Here is a 13,380-nt window from a genome sequence, read left to right as displayed (position 1 = left end):
TTTATGTCAATTTATGTACGATAGCTTGCACTAATGTGCATCAATGCGCACTGAGTATATCCAATCATATTTATTATTAGTTATATTTTTTGTTAACTCATTTAATAATCAGTTTTATAATTACTTTATACATTTTCAAACTTATTCTTTAATATGGATTAATCAAAATAAAATTGGTGATTATTTCTTGTGATTAGAATATATGTATCTTAATTCAAGATAAAATTGTTACATCTGTAAATGTCTGTACTAAGAATTAAATTAAAAGTCTTTTAATACGTGAATGTTCAATTTTAATAATTAAAATAAATCAATAATGTTAGAAATGCATAAAATTCTCGTATTTAAAATAGCAATGCAAAAAGTTACAATAAATTAACAGAAAAATAACCGAAAAGTGCTATCTTTTAAGTAATTATAAAAGTGACTTTTCAGAATCGGTAATTTGTGACAGTAAAGTTATATTTTTTGGGAAAGAAACTGTAATTGCAATTATTTTTACAAGGTAACTTCCTAATCCTGATAAAAATCTTATAAATATTTTATCATTAAGAGTGAAATTTATGAAAATCTGGTGTTGCGTTAATTAAAAGTAAGTTTTAAAATTTTAAATTTATATCTATCAATATAGCAACAATTGTATCATTCAATATCAGTAACATTTTAGAATTAAATACCACTTCTCTTATGAACGCTTCTATGAACACTGCACATTTATACACGTATAAAACATGACATGAATGATTACAAATAAATACGATCGCATCGGGACAATACAGCACGTTATGGCAAAACCGTCGATGAAACAATAAGCGCCCATTACAAATTGATCTCGGTATTCGCGGAGGGACAAGCAGCAAATTGAAAATGATCACTAGAGAGACCTATCGAAATCCAAGCTTAACTCATCCAGTCATCAGTTTTCCTATCGACCTCTAGTGTCACTTTCGATTAACAAGTCATCACTTACACTTTGGAGCCGTCTATTCGTATCCGTCACGCACAGAAATTGAAAATTCGTATTTTTGTGTCTAAATCATTACGTAAGAAAGAGAAGATGTTATTCGAGCGCGTGTGTACTTGAAAAATTAATTTCTGGTTTGTGCGCATCGGTCACGGGAAAGTCGTCTGTAGTCCCGAGTCATTGTACGCTCCCATGATACCTACAAAGGCAAAGTTTCCCCGAGACGAGACTTTAATTAATTGAAGTGATCCCGCACACTTTACCAGAACGCCGGTAGTTCCCAGCGAGAAATTTCTCTCGCTCCGACCTCGAGCTAGCTAACTTGGCTAGTTGTTAGTTGCGGTTGGAGGTGGATTCGGTCTGTCCGGCTGACCATTTCCTCCTCTTTCCACTTACTGTCTTTCACTTTTACCATTGCACTTTCGGATCGGTCTATTGTCTTCCTCTGTCGTTTGCCGTGTTTCCACGACACGGCTTTGTCTTCTCCTTTTCCTATTTATCAAAGTTAAATGTCATAGATCGTTTGATTCATTGCTTTATGCATCACTGCTTCACATATATTTTACTAACAATTTATTACTACCTGACTGAAACTCATTTTATTTATATTCGAATTGTTATGACTATTTTTAATTTTACACCAGAAATAATCACCGTTGTAAATCTCACGAATCTTATAAACTAAACAAAATATATAAAAATCTGTATATTGAGCGATCTCTCTTATTATAATAATTAACCAGCAAGTATATATGTTTTTATTGTAAGTCAGTTTTTAAATAAGATCCACTGAAAAAATGGTTTAATATAAACTAGAACGTATAAGTAAATCATATTTGTAATCATTTTAATTTGCATTAACATCGTTACCTGGGGCTCATTGACTCTTTTTATTTAATTAATTTTTAATTCTCTGAATCATTCAGATACTTATATTTTTAATTTTAATAATTCCAATAATGTTTTTACTTAAAATTCGCAATCATTAAAATTATTCTTCCTATGTGTAAATTTAAATAACCTTAATAACCTTTTATATGTTGTATTTCTTTATCTCTTGATATATAGTTTTATTATCTATTTGCATTTTTTTTTCAAAAGAAACTGTGCCTCTTCACGCCTTTCTAATTTTGATTATTATTTAGGAACGACTAACAATATTAGATAACACAAGCATTCCGTTTGTAATCATAACGTGTGAGTTCGGAAAGGATTAATATATACACCAGATGAAACGCAGTTCTCGATTACACTTAACCTAAAATTTTGCGAGAAAAATAGTGCTTCATTATGAGTCCACTTGGCCCGATATTTCATTCCGGATATGGATCACGATCCTAATCATATTTGATTGTTAATTCGGTCCAGGCCGATAGTCGACAGTTGGTGACGAATATCTAATTTACGCCTGGTCGAACGACGAATATCCACGAACCGATCGAAAATAATCGGAGCGTGTAACGTACGTGAAGGAGGGAAGGGAGAATCTGGTTCAACCTCCAAATCGAAACGCTGTTATTTCATCCGCCGCTTTTATAATTAAACCGCCCGAATTTATTCGCCATTCCGTTTTCAATCACGACAGGATTAGTTAGTGCACAGTGGTTGTGTTACTGTCGATATAAAAAAAAAATATATCGAAATTCACAAAAAACCAGTTTTTCACCCGATTATCAATGTTCTCTCTTGATGTTTGCAACAAATCGCATTCCGTTCCGTCTGATTACTCCGCGTCAGGCGATCGAAAACGTATGACTTATGCATCAAGCGCATCGCACTAGTGCGAGGCATGAGAACGGGTACGATGAAGCAGGTCGATCACGCGATCAACATTGTCCGCTTTGTTATCACGCGAATCGGCTGGCAGCGGGCGACGGGAGTATTAATTTTGCGGATCGCCGAACGTGAATCGCATAAATACGTTCACGTACAGCAGCCTGGAAATTGTATGTATTATATATGTATAACTAGTAGCCTATAAATACCTAAGACTAATTATTCTAGAGGCTATGATAGAGAGAATGACTGAGACTATAAGCCGACCACGGTGTATCGATCTAAAAAAAAAGAAGAGATTGTTTTAATCGAGGATTTGATTTTTGATTTGACATTTTTCTCAATGTTCGCTCTTTGAGCCGTAAAATCGTGTGATTGTCCAAACAATTTTCCTCGCGAATCTCTGCTTTTCTATGCGAAACGAACGACGTGATTAACTTAAGAATTTTTCGATAAATGAAAATGACTGGTACTTATGCAACTCGTTATATACTCTAGCCTTTCAATTAAAATCTGCGTAATAACTGCGTTCGAAAGTTTGGCTCAATTCGCTTCGCTACTTCGTACATTTATTATTTATGACGAAATATACATCGTATGGAGACCGATACGAAGCGAGAAGCGAATCGATCCATTATATAAGAAAAATTTCTACGATTGGGGTCAATAATTACGTGAATACAATATTTACAAATGAAAAATGTAAAGATATACAAAGTACACGAGTATATAAATGTATAATATATACTCGGCTCTTACTAGGATTCAAGTAAATGCATGCACTTCAGGGAATTTTAATATATAAAAGAAATATATATGTATATGTATAATATATATATAATACTTTCGAATAAGAGAGATGCGAAGCAACACTAGGATAAAAGTTACGTACCCTTCGATTTTTTTCTTTTTTTTTTAATACTACATTCGCAATACCGTAACTGCACGTGAAAAGAGTACGAGGTACATCGAAAATAATTTACACTCCGTACGGAGTGTCTCCAAGGGAGCGAACTTAAAGTTAATGAAAAAACTTTTGCTGCAGTGGCGCTACCGTCGCGCTATTTCTTAGCCGTCGCAGCTTTTCTGAAAAAGACATTCTTAAAAATCTTAATTCTCTCTCTTAGGAGTGTAGAGGAGGTGTGCCTTCCGGACAGTGGCCGTTTAAAATCCATCGGAGAAATTCAACGTGGGCTGCTTACTCGGGGCAAATGTAGTTCGTTATTATATTTTTACGATAATAAAGTCGCACCAGTTTATTTCACGATTGGAATTGTATTTTCGCGATTGTCATGTAAATCCTACAAGTCGATGTGTAAAACTGTTTGCATGTGGTTGTTGGCTTTCCGACGATTTCGCGTAAACGGTAACTGTTGAAGTATTGACAGTCTACAATCGCGAGCTAATAGAAATCCCATGTTAGTCTCATCGATACGTAGCAATTGCAACTATATCACGATAAATTACTTAATATCGTATAGATATGAATAAGAATTTAAACTCGTCTCGTATTTTTATTTTCGCGTCTCAACAATTTTGGTTATTGTTATTCTTCGATTATTAACGCGAATTGGACTTTGCTCTCTTTTGTTACGCTGTTATTATCAATTCAAAATTAACTTGTTAGTTTAAATATCTACACGCAATTAGATCGTTTCAAACAGTAAAACACTTTCCGAGTTTAAAAGCGCGAAATTTTGAGAAATCGCAGTCTGTGAACGCATATTTTTACTGGGCACACTTTATTAACACGATGATTACGAGCGTAGTTAGTACGCGGCTTTTTAGTCCGACCACTTCAATTAAGAATTCTATTATGGGAGGGACTGGCCAACACTCCTTTCGCGCCCGAGACTGAAATGCTCCTAACAAATTTGTTAATCGAAGCTACTAGCTTGTCAATACAAAATGAGAGTTTCTACGCAGATGTAACGAGGCCAGATTACCTGTTGTACATGAGGATATCCGGTTTCCAAAGCTTGTTCGGCGTAATTCGAAGGTCCTTCACTCCGCCGTATTCGGTCTCGTTCCACTGGAGATTGTAGTCCGTCCACTCCTGCGCAAACACAGAAATGAAAAAATTATATATTAAAAGGTATGAAATAACATTTCGAGTATTCTTTGAACATAGCGAAATAATTCATTTTGCCTAATAACTCGAATACTTTTTTACAATTCTGTAAAAGTATACGTGTAAAGAGCAATTCTGACAGAATGAATATCCACCTGAGATTTTTAATAAAATTATCTAAATTAAGATTTTTGTCGTATAATCACTATCTATATAGAAAAAAAAAAAATATATATATATATAGAGAGAGAGAGAGAGACAATCATTGTATAACGGACACTTTATATCATAAGCACTTATATTTAGACGATAAATATGAAAATTGTTGCAATACATATAATAATATAAAATGGATAATCTGAGGCGCTATTAATTCAGATTTAATTACGAGTACAATTTTCTCGTTTAATAAACGCAATGGTTCTTCCGACAGTTTCGAGCAATCCTCATTATGAGAAATAAATGTTCATATAATTTTCAATTTTCGTCTCTTTATTTGAGTGACATAATTATAAAATCAGTATAGACGCTTGACATTCACTTTGATGTTTACATAATATTATTGCGACGATCGAACTACAGTATAACGCATAAAACAACTATTGTAGCGAATAAAAATAATCTATGCTAAAATTCGAAATTGATTCAGAAAACTCCTTTGCGGTTAAAAATTGTTTAATTTAATCTTATTCTGCACATATTATAAAAACATGCAGTATAGAATACATATGAAAAATAAACATATTCTCTGAATGGAATAAGTAAATAACATATAATTGATTTATTTACAGAAAAAACTTTTATTTTATTTCTCCTTTGTTGTGATTTTTGAAATTGTTTTACTACAGGATTTTTATCACAATATAATTTTGTCGTACACTTGATGTTACACTTAAATTTCGATAAAATTTCAGGCGATAATGGCGCTTTTCGAACTACACATCATTCATTCTTCAGTATCCATGATAATAGGGATCGATGGATCCGCAGAACCTTTGGCTGCGAATAAATTTGCACGAGTTAATTAATCCTCGTTGTATAAAAGATTAATTATGCGCGTAAATTCTATTCGCTGACGAAGTTTGACCGACTAAGTTAAGCGAAAGAGATCGGAGAAAAAGAAAAAGTGAGCGAGAGAAAAAGAGAGAGCGAGAGAGAGAGAGAGAGAGAGAGAGAGAGAGAGAGAGAGAGAGAGAGAGAGAGAGAGAGAGAGAGAGAGAGAGAGAGAGAGAGAGAGACAGAGAGAATTAAACAAGAATTTTACCGTCAAATTTATCAAAGTGCTTGTAAATAAACGAAACTTCTGGATCGTCAATCTACGGTTTGTCATCCTAAAGCTCTCAGCAGGGAGTGGCGTTAGTTTAAGCTAAAAGCTACATTCAACTTTGACGATCAAAGTTTATCGCGAAGACCCTTACGTCTTATATGTACGATTATATAGGTAGTAATGAGGAATTATTCTCCAATAATATATATAAGACTCGACAATTTTCCTGACTTTGTAACCGCAAAGAAGTTAACGTAAATACAATGTGCCATACGGAATGACTATATAAACGAACAAAAGTAATAACAATATCGTAACACTCAGAATACACTACGAATATTACACAGAAACGAGTAATTTAAATTAGAATTATCACGCATTTATCGCGGTATGTATACCAAAATGTAACTCTATATTTCATTTATATCGCGCGCCGTATATGATAAACTCGTGAGCGTTTTTAATCCAACGTCGCTGCTATTACCACTGTATAAAGGATGCGCGCGATTTATGCGAAAAATTATTATGAAAGAAATGGCATTGCGGAGAAAGACATCTAAAAAGATACATATCGCAAACTCAATAAATTATATTTTCCCTGTATCGCGAGTTATGTTCTCCTGAGAAGGATTCCTTCTAAAAACGATCCTTTTCGGCTCAACTCGGATATCAACGAAGTCACGTACCAATCGCTAAATATTCATCGCTACAGGCCGCGGAACGGCCGCGAATCAGAAAATTGCAATTCCTTGAGTGCGAATCCTGCGAATTTGGGGGTAAGGCCGCGCGCGCGACATGCGCGACCTGGTTTCGCGATCGCGACGACGACGGCGATGCCGGCGACGGCGGCGGCGGCACGCGGCTTGCATAGGAAACGCCGTGCCAGCAGCAGTACGTTTCATAATGTATACTTCAATTTCCGGTCCGCGCGCCAAGTTCGCGGCGTTTGCTCATTAGATTACGCGGCTGAATTGCACAAACGAGAAATTCATCGGGTTCGCACAGCAAAGGCAGCCGTCTTTCCCGACGCGCCGAGGTTTTCGCGATTTTCTGTTTTTGTGCGATAGCCGCCGTTTTCTATGGCACGCACGACTCGAAATCTTCATCTTGCAGCTTACGGAAGCGAGGCATAATGAAGACTGTCCTCGACGTTTCTCGAAGAATAACATTTCAAACGACCGACTGTCGCCGGTGTGTTTTATATCTATTGCATTGTACTGTGCCAACTTTTACCAAATCATGTCGAGAGTTGAGATTCTTAATACACGTGAATTGTATACGTGTGTGTGTGTGTATGGGAGAGGAAGAGAAAAGAGCAAAAACTATGCATTCTAAAAAATATCGATGTGGACATCCCTGACGTGGATTTACATCCATGCGGTGATGTCTATATATCTTTCACCATGTTGATATTAAACTAAAAAATATCATATTTACGACCAATCACGAGCTAATAACCTTATGTTAAGGTTATATTTTTTTTTAATTATATATTAATTAATATTAGTGACAATGTTAATTTAATCATTTAATTAAAATTACATACGTTTCGACTATACACGAGTCTTCTTCAATATATAATAAACTAAATAACAACTTACAATTATTATACAATTTCATCGCATTATCTTCATAATCTTCAAAACTTTCTTCATTTTATAAAAAATATCAACATTAAATGCTGTACTGTTATTATTAAATTAATACACGATGTAGATTTAACACCATGGATATGTGAATTTAAAATCCATGGTATTAAATCTACTTTATGCTGGTGATAATTTAAGATCAACGTAAAGTGAATTTATAGAAACGCCGCATAGATTGTTTTGAGTTTACACCGCTATTTTTTACTACGAATTTACGACTATGAATTTTTTAACCGTTTGTAATTTAAGAATAATAAAATTATAAATAGTCTAATACGAAGGTACATACTAAAACTATCGAAAGTAATGAGCAATTATTTTATTTTATAAATTAAAATTTTTTGCGAAAATGGAAAGTAAGTAACGCTCTTATTTTTGTCGTTACTTTTTATAACGATTTGGTAAAAACGTTGCAATTTTTTGTGACAATAACGATAACTAGCTGAAAGCTAAGGTTGGAAAAGTCACCTTTTAAAAGCAATTTGTCATCATTACGCGTTACTTATTAAAAAAAAGTAACTCATTATTTGCGACGAGGTAAAGTAACGATGCGTTATAAATGCGAGTTACTTTTTTACTTTTTTATTCTTTTTACATTACCAAATTGTTATTATAAAAAGTAATGGGAAAAGTGACGGCGTCACTTTTTTCCTGACTTGTTGTTATATAAAAAACCAAGTATAAAACCATTTTAATCTTTTTTACATAATTTCGATTCTTTTGTATATGATACATACATTTTTCCTATCGTTCTAGAAGTTCTCTTAATGTAATAGAACACTGTTTTAGCTGTCCAGAGATAGTAACGCAGTACTTTGTGGATTGTCTTCATATTGTTTTGTTTATGACACAATTTGTTTGTCTTAATGTTTTCATCAACTCTTTTTTTGTTACATTCAGTTGAGGCTCATATTGACATGATCTATGATTGTAGCGATAGCCCTCAACAAGTTTCAATTTATTTAGTTTTTCAATATTAAAAATCCTAATTTATAAAAAATTGCTCATTACTTTTAATATAACTCTCGTATTATACATATAAAGAGCAGACTTTCAAAATGTGTTTTGCTAAAAATTTATAATTTTCAGAAAAGAGAAAGAAAACCACAAGAAAACTGCTTTACAGAAAATAACAATATGTCAATCCGTGTTAAATAGAATTGCTAAAGCATTGCTAACAAATTGTTTAACAAATGCATTTATTTGTCTGTAATTAAAGGACATAATGCATTTTGAATGTCTATGTTTTTTCCAATGTATAAATTGACAATGAAAAAAAAATGTTTTTTGAACATTCCAGAGTAGCTTATAATATGAGTCTTTCAACACTGAACACTACGCTATCTCTAACTAAAAAAATGAAATTATTTCTCATATGTGTATAATAATATTTTAGTATTTAAAAATAATACTTATTAACGTAGTGTAAGTATTATATTTTATGTTATTGCAAAGTCAAATGCAGCGCGAACACTTTTAGTAATAAATTTTTAGTAATAATAACAATAAATGAAAATGGTACTTTCGACAATTTTTGACGTGTATTCCAAATATCACTTATAAATGCGATATATTGAGTACAGAATCGTAAAGAGTTAAAGCGAATCGTTATGTACACATGTCTGTGGGTGAAATGTGCTAGCATTTACCACTATTAGTACGGTGTAATAGCTGGCAGTAGAATAACATTGATTGAGTATTCAATTAATGTGATTTGTACTTTATCATTAAGTTTGCGGAGTAAATGTCAATGGTTGACTCCAATGCGGTATGTTTAACTTTACAGCGGAAAATTTCAAATATTTACGTTTTAATTAATATGCTTCGACGGACGGTATCTTAATTTTCCAAATGGCAGTAAATTTCATACTTATTTACATATTTAACATCGTACCAAGATAAATATTGTCGTATAAAGAATGTTACACACAACGTAGTAACATTGTTTCTAAGTTAGTTGGAAAATCTCTGTGATAAAAAAATACGTCGCATTGTTTCATGCAGCTAGTTGTACAACGAATACACTATTACTTAACTTGGCGTTCGTGTATTCCCCTGTGTACTAGGTACCGCAATACTTAACGAGCCATAACTCGTGTTTTCCGCCATCCAGGGCGTTAAGCTACTACCTTAATGCTATAATCGAACCCTTTCCACGTCAAAGCGAACGTGAGAGTGATGCAGAAGAAAAAAAATGGGGTCATCGGCCACGAGAGCTACTAACGCAGATAGCTGCTAATAAAAATCGTGTAAGATGTATTTTGAAAAAAAAAATTGTATCTCTAAATATAAATAAATATTCGTTATATAGCTCATGTAAACTAGTTTAGTCCTTTACGCCCAAGAGAAATGCAGTCTTTATTCGTTGCTCAAACAAAGTTTATAAGTGAAATGATCCGCAAGGAAACGCCCGAAACTTCAACGATTAAAAAGGAAAACACGATGATACTGCTAGTTACTTTCCTCGTTGAATATAACAAAACTTTGCAACCGTATCGGAGGCTAACTGCTATTAAAGTTAGTTCAGATTAAATAAACGGTCTCAACATAATAAACGCCGATATAGAATCCACGTCGATTACGGCACGTAGATGAGACGTTTTATACCGTGTAGCTATAAAATTTTTTTAGAATCCATATAATATCATGAGAGAAATAGGGCTGATGTTGAGAGATAAAAAAGTGTACCTAAAAATATGAAAATATACTAACAAAATACTAAACCATGCAACAATATAAATAGCTATAACATAAATATGAAAACAAATATAGAAAATATAATTATTAAGAATAAATAACTGTTTTATAAATTTACAAAAAATTCGTAACGATTGAAAATAAAGTAAATCGGTATGTTGACAGATTTTTGTATTGAAAACTTTCAGAAAGCTAATAGATTTTGTTCTTATATATGTATGCGGGAAAACTTTCATCGTGTGCGCGAATCAAACTTTTATAGCCAGTAATCGAACAGTAGCGTGGTTACAGTGTTGTAACAATTTCTTATACAATTTTTGCATTATGTAAGTATTGTTTAATATACGAGAACGGTACAGTAAACAAAAAGTTATTATATATACAATGTTATTATAATATAACAATATTCAATATAATGAAATTATCACAAATCAATATTTAGTTTCCAAATATCGCATATTTAATATCAAATCATATTTAATGTTATATATCTTTATAAACAAATTTTCACACTGATTTAAAGATTTCGATGTTAATATTTGCTATCAAATATTAGGGAGTTTTTGCAATACCGTGTATCTAGATACGGTAAATGCTAAAATCGTGTTATTCAGTGTAAAATTGAATTGCACATGTGAAGTTTCGACTTTTCACTAAATAACGTGACTTTTACGTTTATCGTATTTTAATACACGGTATTGCAAAACTTTCTATTGTTACAAATGATGTTGCGAAGTAAAATATTGAATCAATATTACTTTTTTTAAAAACGTTGAATTGCAACATTGCGAAACTTTACAGATATCTCAAAAACGTTCAAGTATAATTCGTTGAAGTAACATCTTGCGGACATTGCAATTCAACGTTCAGGAATATGAACGTATTTAATATTATATAGACGTCCACAAGAATATTAGATTCCTGAATTAATTTTTTCAAAAACTAAAAAAAATATGTATAAATATATTTATTTACTTCTATTTTTTGGAGAATTTAGGTTATCTTCTAGAGATCATTTCATTAAAACATGATGAAAAATTTCATGATACTGTGCTTTTTATATCTATATATTTTATATTTACGAGAAATATTATTTGTACGCGGTTTTAAAGGCAGTATTGCGTATTGCTCTTGGATGATTTTGATATTAAATTGCTCAATGCTTTCAACGTTGCAGCAACATTAACGTTCAATATAGAAAAATTAACATATAGATTTAATTAAAAAAAAAAAAAACATTCAAGTTTCAATATTACGTTTCACGAACATTCTTTAAACATTCTATACCATAATATTTGTAAAAAAAATATTTGAAATTTTTATTATTAAAACATTTTTAAACATTTAAAAATATTAAAAATATATTATTATTAATATTTTAACGACATTTATAAAATATTGTATAAAATCGCTAATAAATTAATATGAAATCAATTCATCAAAAAGCTGATGTTTCTTGCTTACTAGTCTATATAAAAGAAATTATAGAAAACGTAATATTCAGTTCGTCTTCGCGTGCATAAAATATAGGTATATATTATTGTGAAACAAAAATCGATCGAGTCGGATATAACAATTCGCCATTGTTTGTATTACGAACGTACAAATAATATCGAAGAAAATTTTACATAAAACATTTCGCGTTCTCTGGTTAGCGGAAGAGTCCTCGGGGGAGTATACCTCGTTTATTTCATTTTAACGTAGAAGGAAGAGCCGCAGATTGCACAGCGTGCTAGAATCGTTAATCAGCGCGTTAAGAAATCGTGAATTACGGAGGCGTACCTCCCACGACTAGAATAGTACGTGCGGGCAGCTACGCACACATGCTATCCATCCTCGGATGGCCACAATGGGTAGGCGTATGCATTCTACCGTCTCCCCTCGCGCGCGCATTAATGCAACGCGTGCCTCAGGTTAAGGTCGGAGGGCTATATACGGCGATCTTCCAAAACCGCAGCCGAAACGCAGCGCGGTCGTGACACCGCGCTGACCGGTACGGCGATTCCGAGGATCGGATTCGTCTACGGGCTGAGACAGTAAATTACCGCGGACGTACATTTGGCGTATGTACATTCATGGTTCAGTACCGTGATTTACAATAGTCAGTTCAAATCGCGCGAATTAATTACAGCGTGCAGCGTAAGAGCATCGCTTCGTTCAATTCCGCCGATCCTTAGTACGATAAATTATCGACGAGTAATTTACAGTTTCGCGAGTGACAATATTTTCTCTCTTGGCGCGCGATGCAACGCACTTTTAGCCGCGTTCTCCACGATCATTTCATCCCCTGCTATTTTATCCGCTGTATGTTTTTTACTTTTCTGGTACATCGCATCGATTAATTCGTTGGGCGTGTGCGTTTACTGGGTAAATATTTATATCTATTGACTGCAATATCAAATCTAATTATGTGGCTATCTTTACACGGCGAATGGTAAATACATTCCTTGCTATTTTATTCATTAGAGTGTGAGATGATTTCGTAGTCATGAGCTTTTACAAGAATGCGCGGAACAAAATATAAAAATGATTTCCATCTGTTTTGGAGTGTCATATAGATTTACGTTACGGCGGATACGACGTAGTCATACGCGGATGAAATATGACGCTGTATCTAGCGTGATGTAAAGTCATAAATGTCTAAAAGACAAAAAATATTTGACGTAATTCTATCGAGTTAAAGGTTTGCCTATGAAGATGAAATAGCTTAATAAAAGAAGAAAGAGCTTAATAAAAAGGGATATGACGTTCAAACATTTGTTAGATTAAAGTCGAGGAAAAACGTACGCGGTGTAAAGTGCTTTTGCAAACTTCAATTACGCGATGTACAGGCTGACATTACGAGAAACCCCGTCATCGTAATCATAAAGTTACTGTTATGTTTTTGTCGAATAGTTGAAGCGTACGATGATAAGCGGAAATTTCATTGGTCGTTTATATCATAGCGCAACGAGAG

The 13,380-nt window shown here is 33.3% G+C and overlaps 1 protein-coding gene across 1 annotated transcript in view; it reads right to left on the bottom strand.

Annotated features, from left to right (window-relative positions):
* nAChRalpha6 (nicotinic acetylcholine receptor alpha6) overlaps positions 1-13,380 on the bottom strand; it is a 253,207-nt gene that overhangs the window by 128,057 nt on the left and 111,770 nt on the right. Inside the window, exon 6 of the mRNA XM_018543183.1 lies at positions 4,687-4,796. Coding sequence (XP_018398685.1) covers positions 4,687-4,796 — 110 coding nt within the window. The remainder of the gene's footprint in view (positions 1-4,686; positions 4,797-13,380) is intronic.

The sequence above is a fragment of the Cyphomyrmex costatus genome, unplaced genomic scaffold (genome assembly GCF_001594065.2).
Source record: "Cyphomyrmex costatus isolate MS0001 unplaced genomic scaffold, Ccosl1.0 scaffold112, whole genome shotgun sequence".
Taxonomy (NCBI): domain Eukaryota; kingdom Metazoa; phylum Arthropoda; class Insecta; order Hymenoptera; family Formicidae; genus Cyphomyrmex; species Cyphomyrmex costatus.
This window is presented reverse-complemented; position numbering and strand designations above follow the sequence as displayed.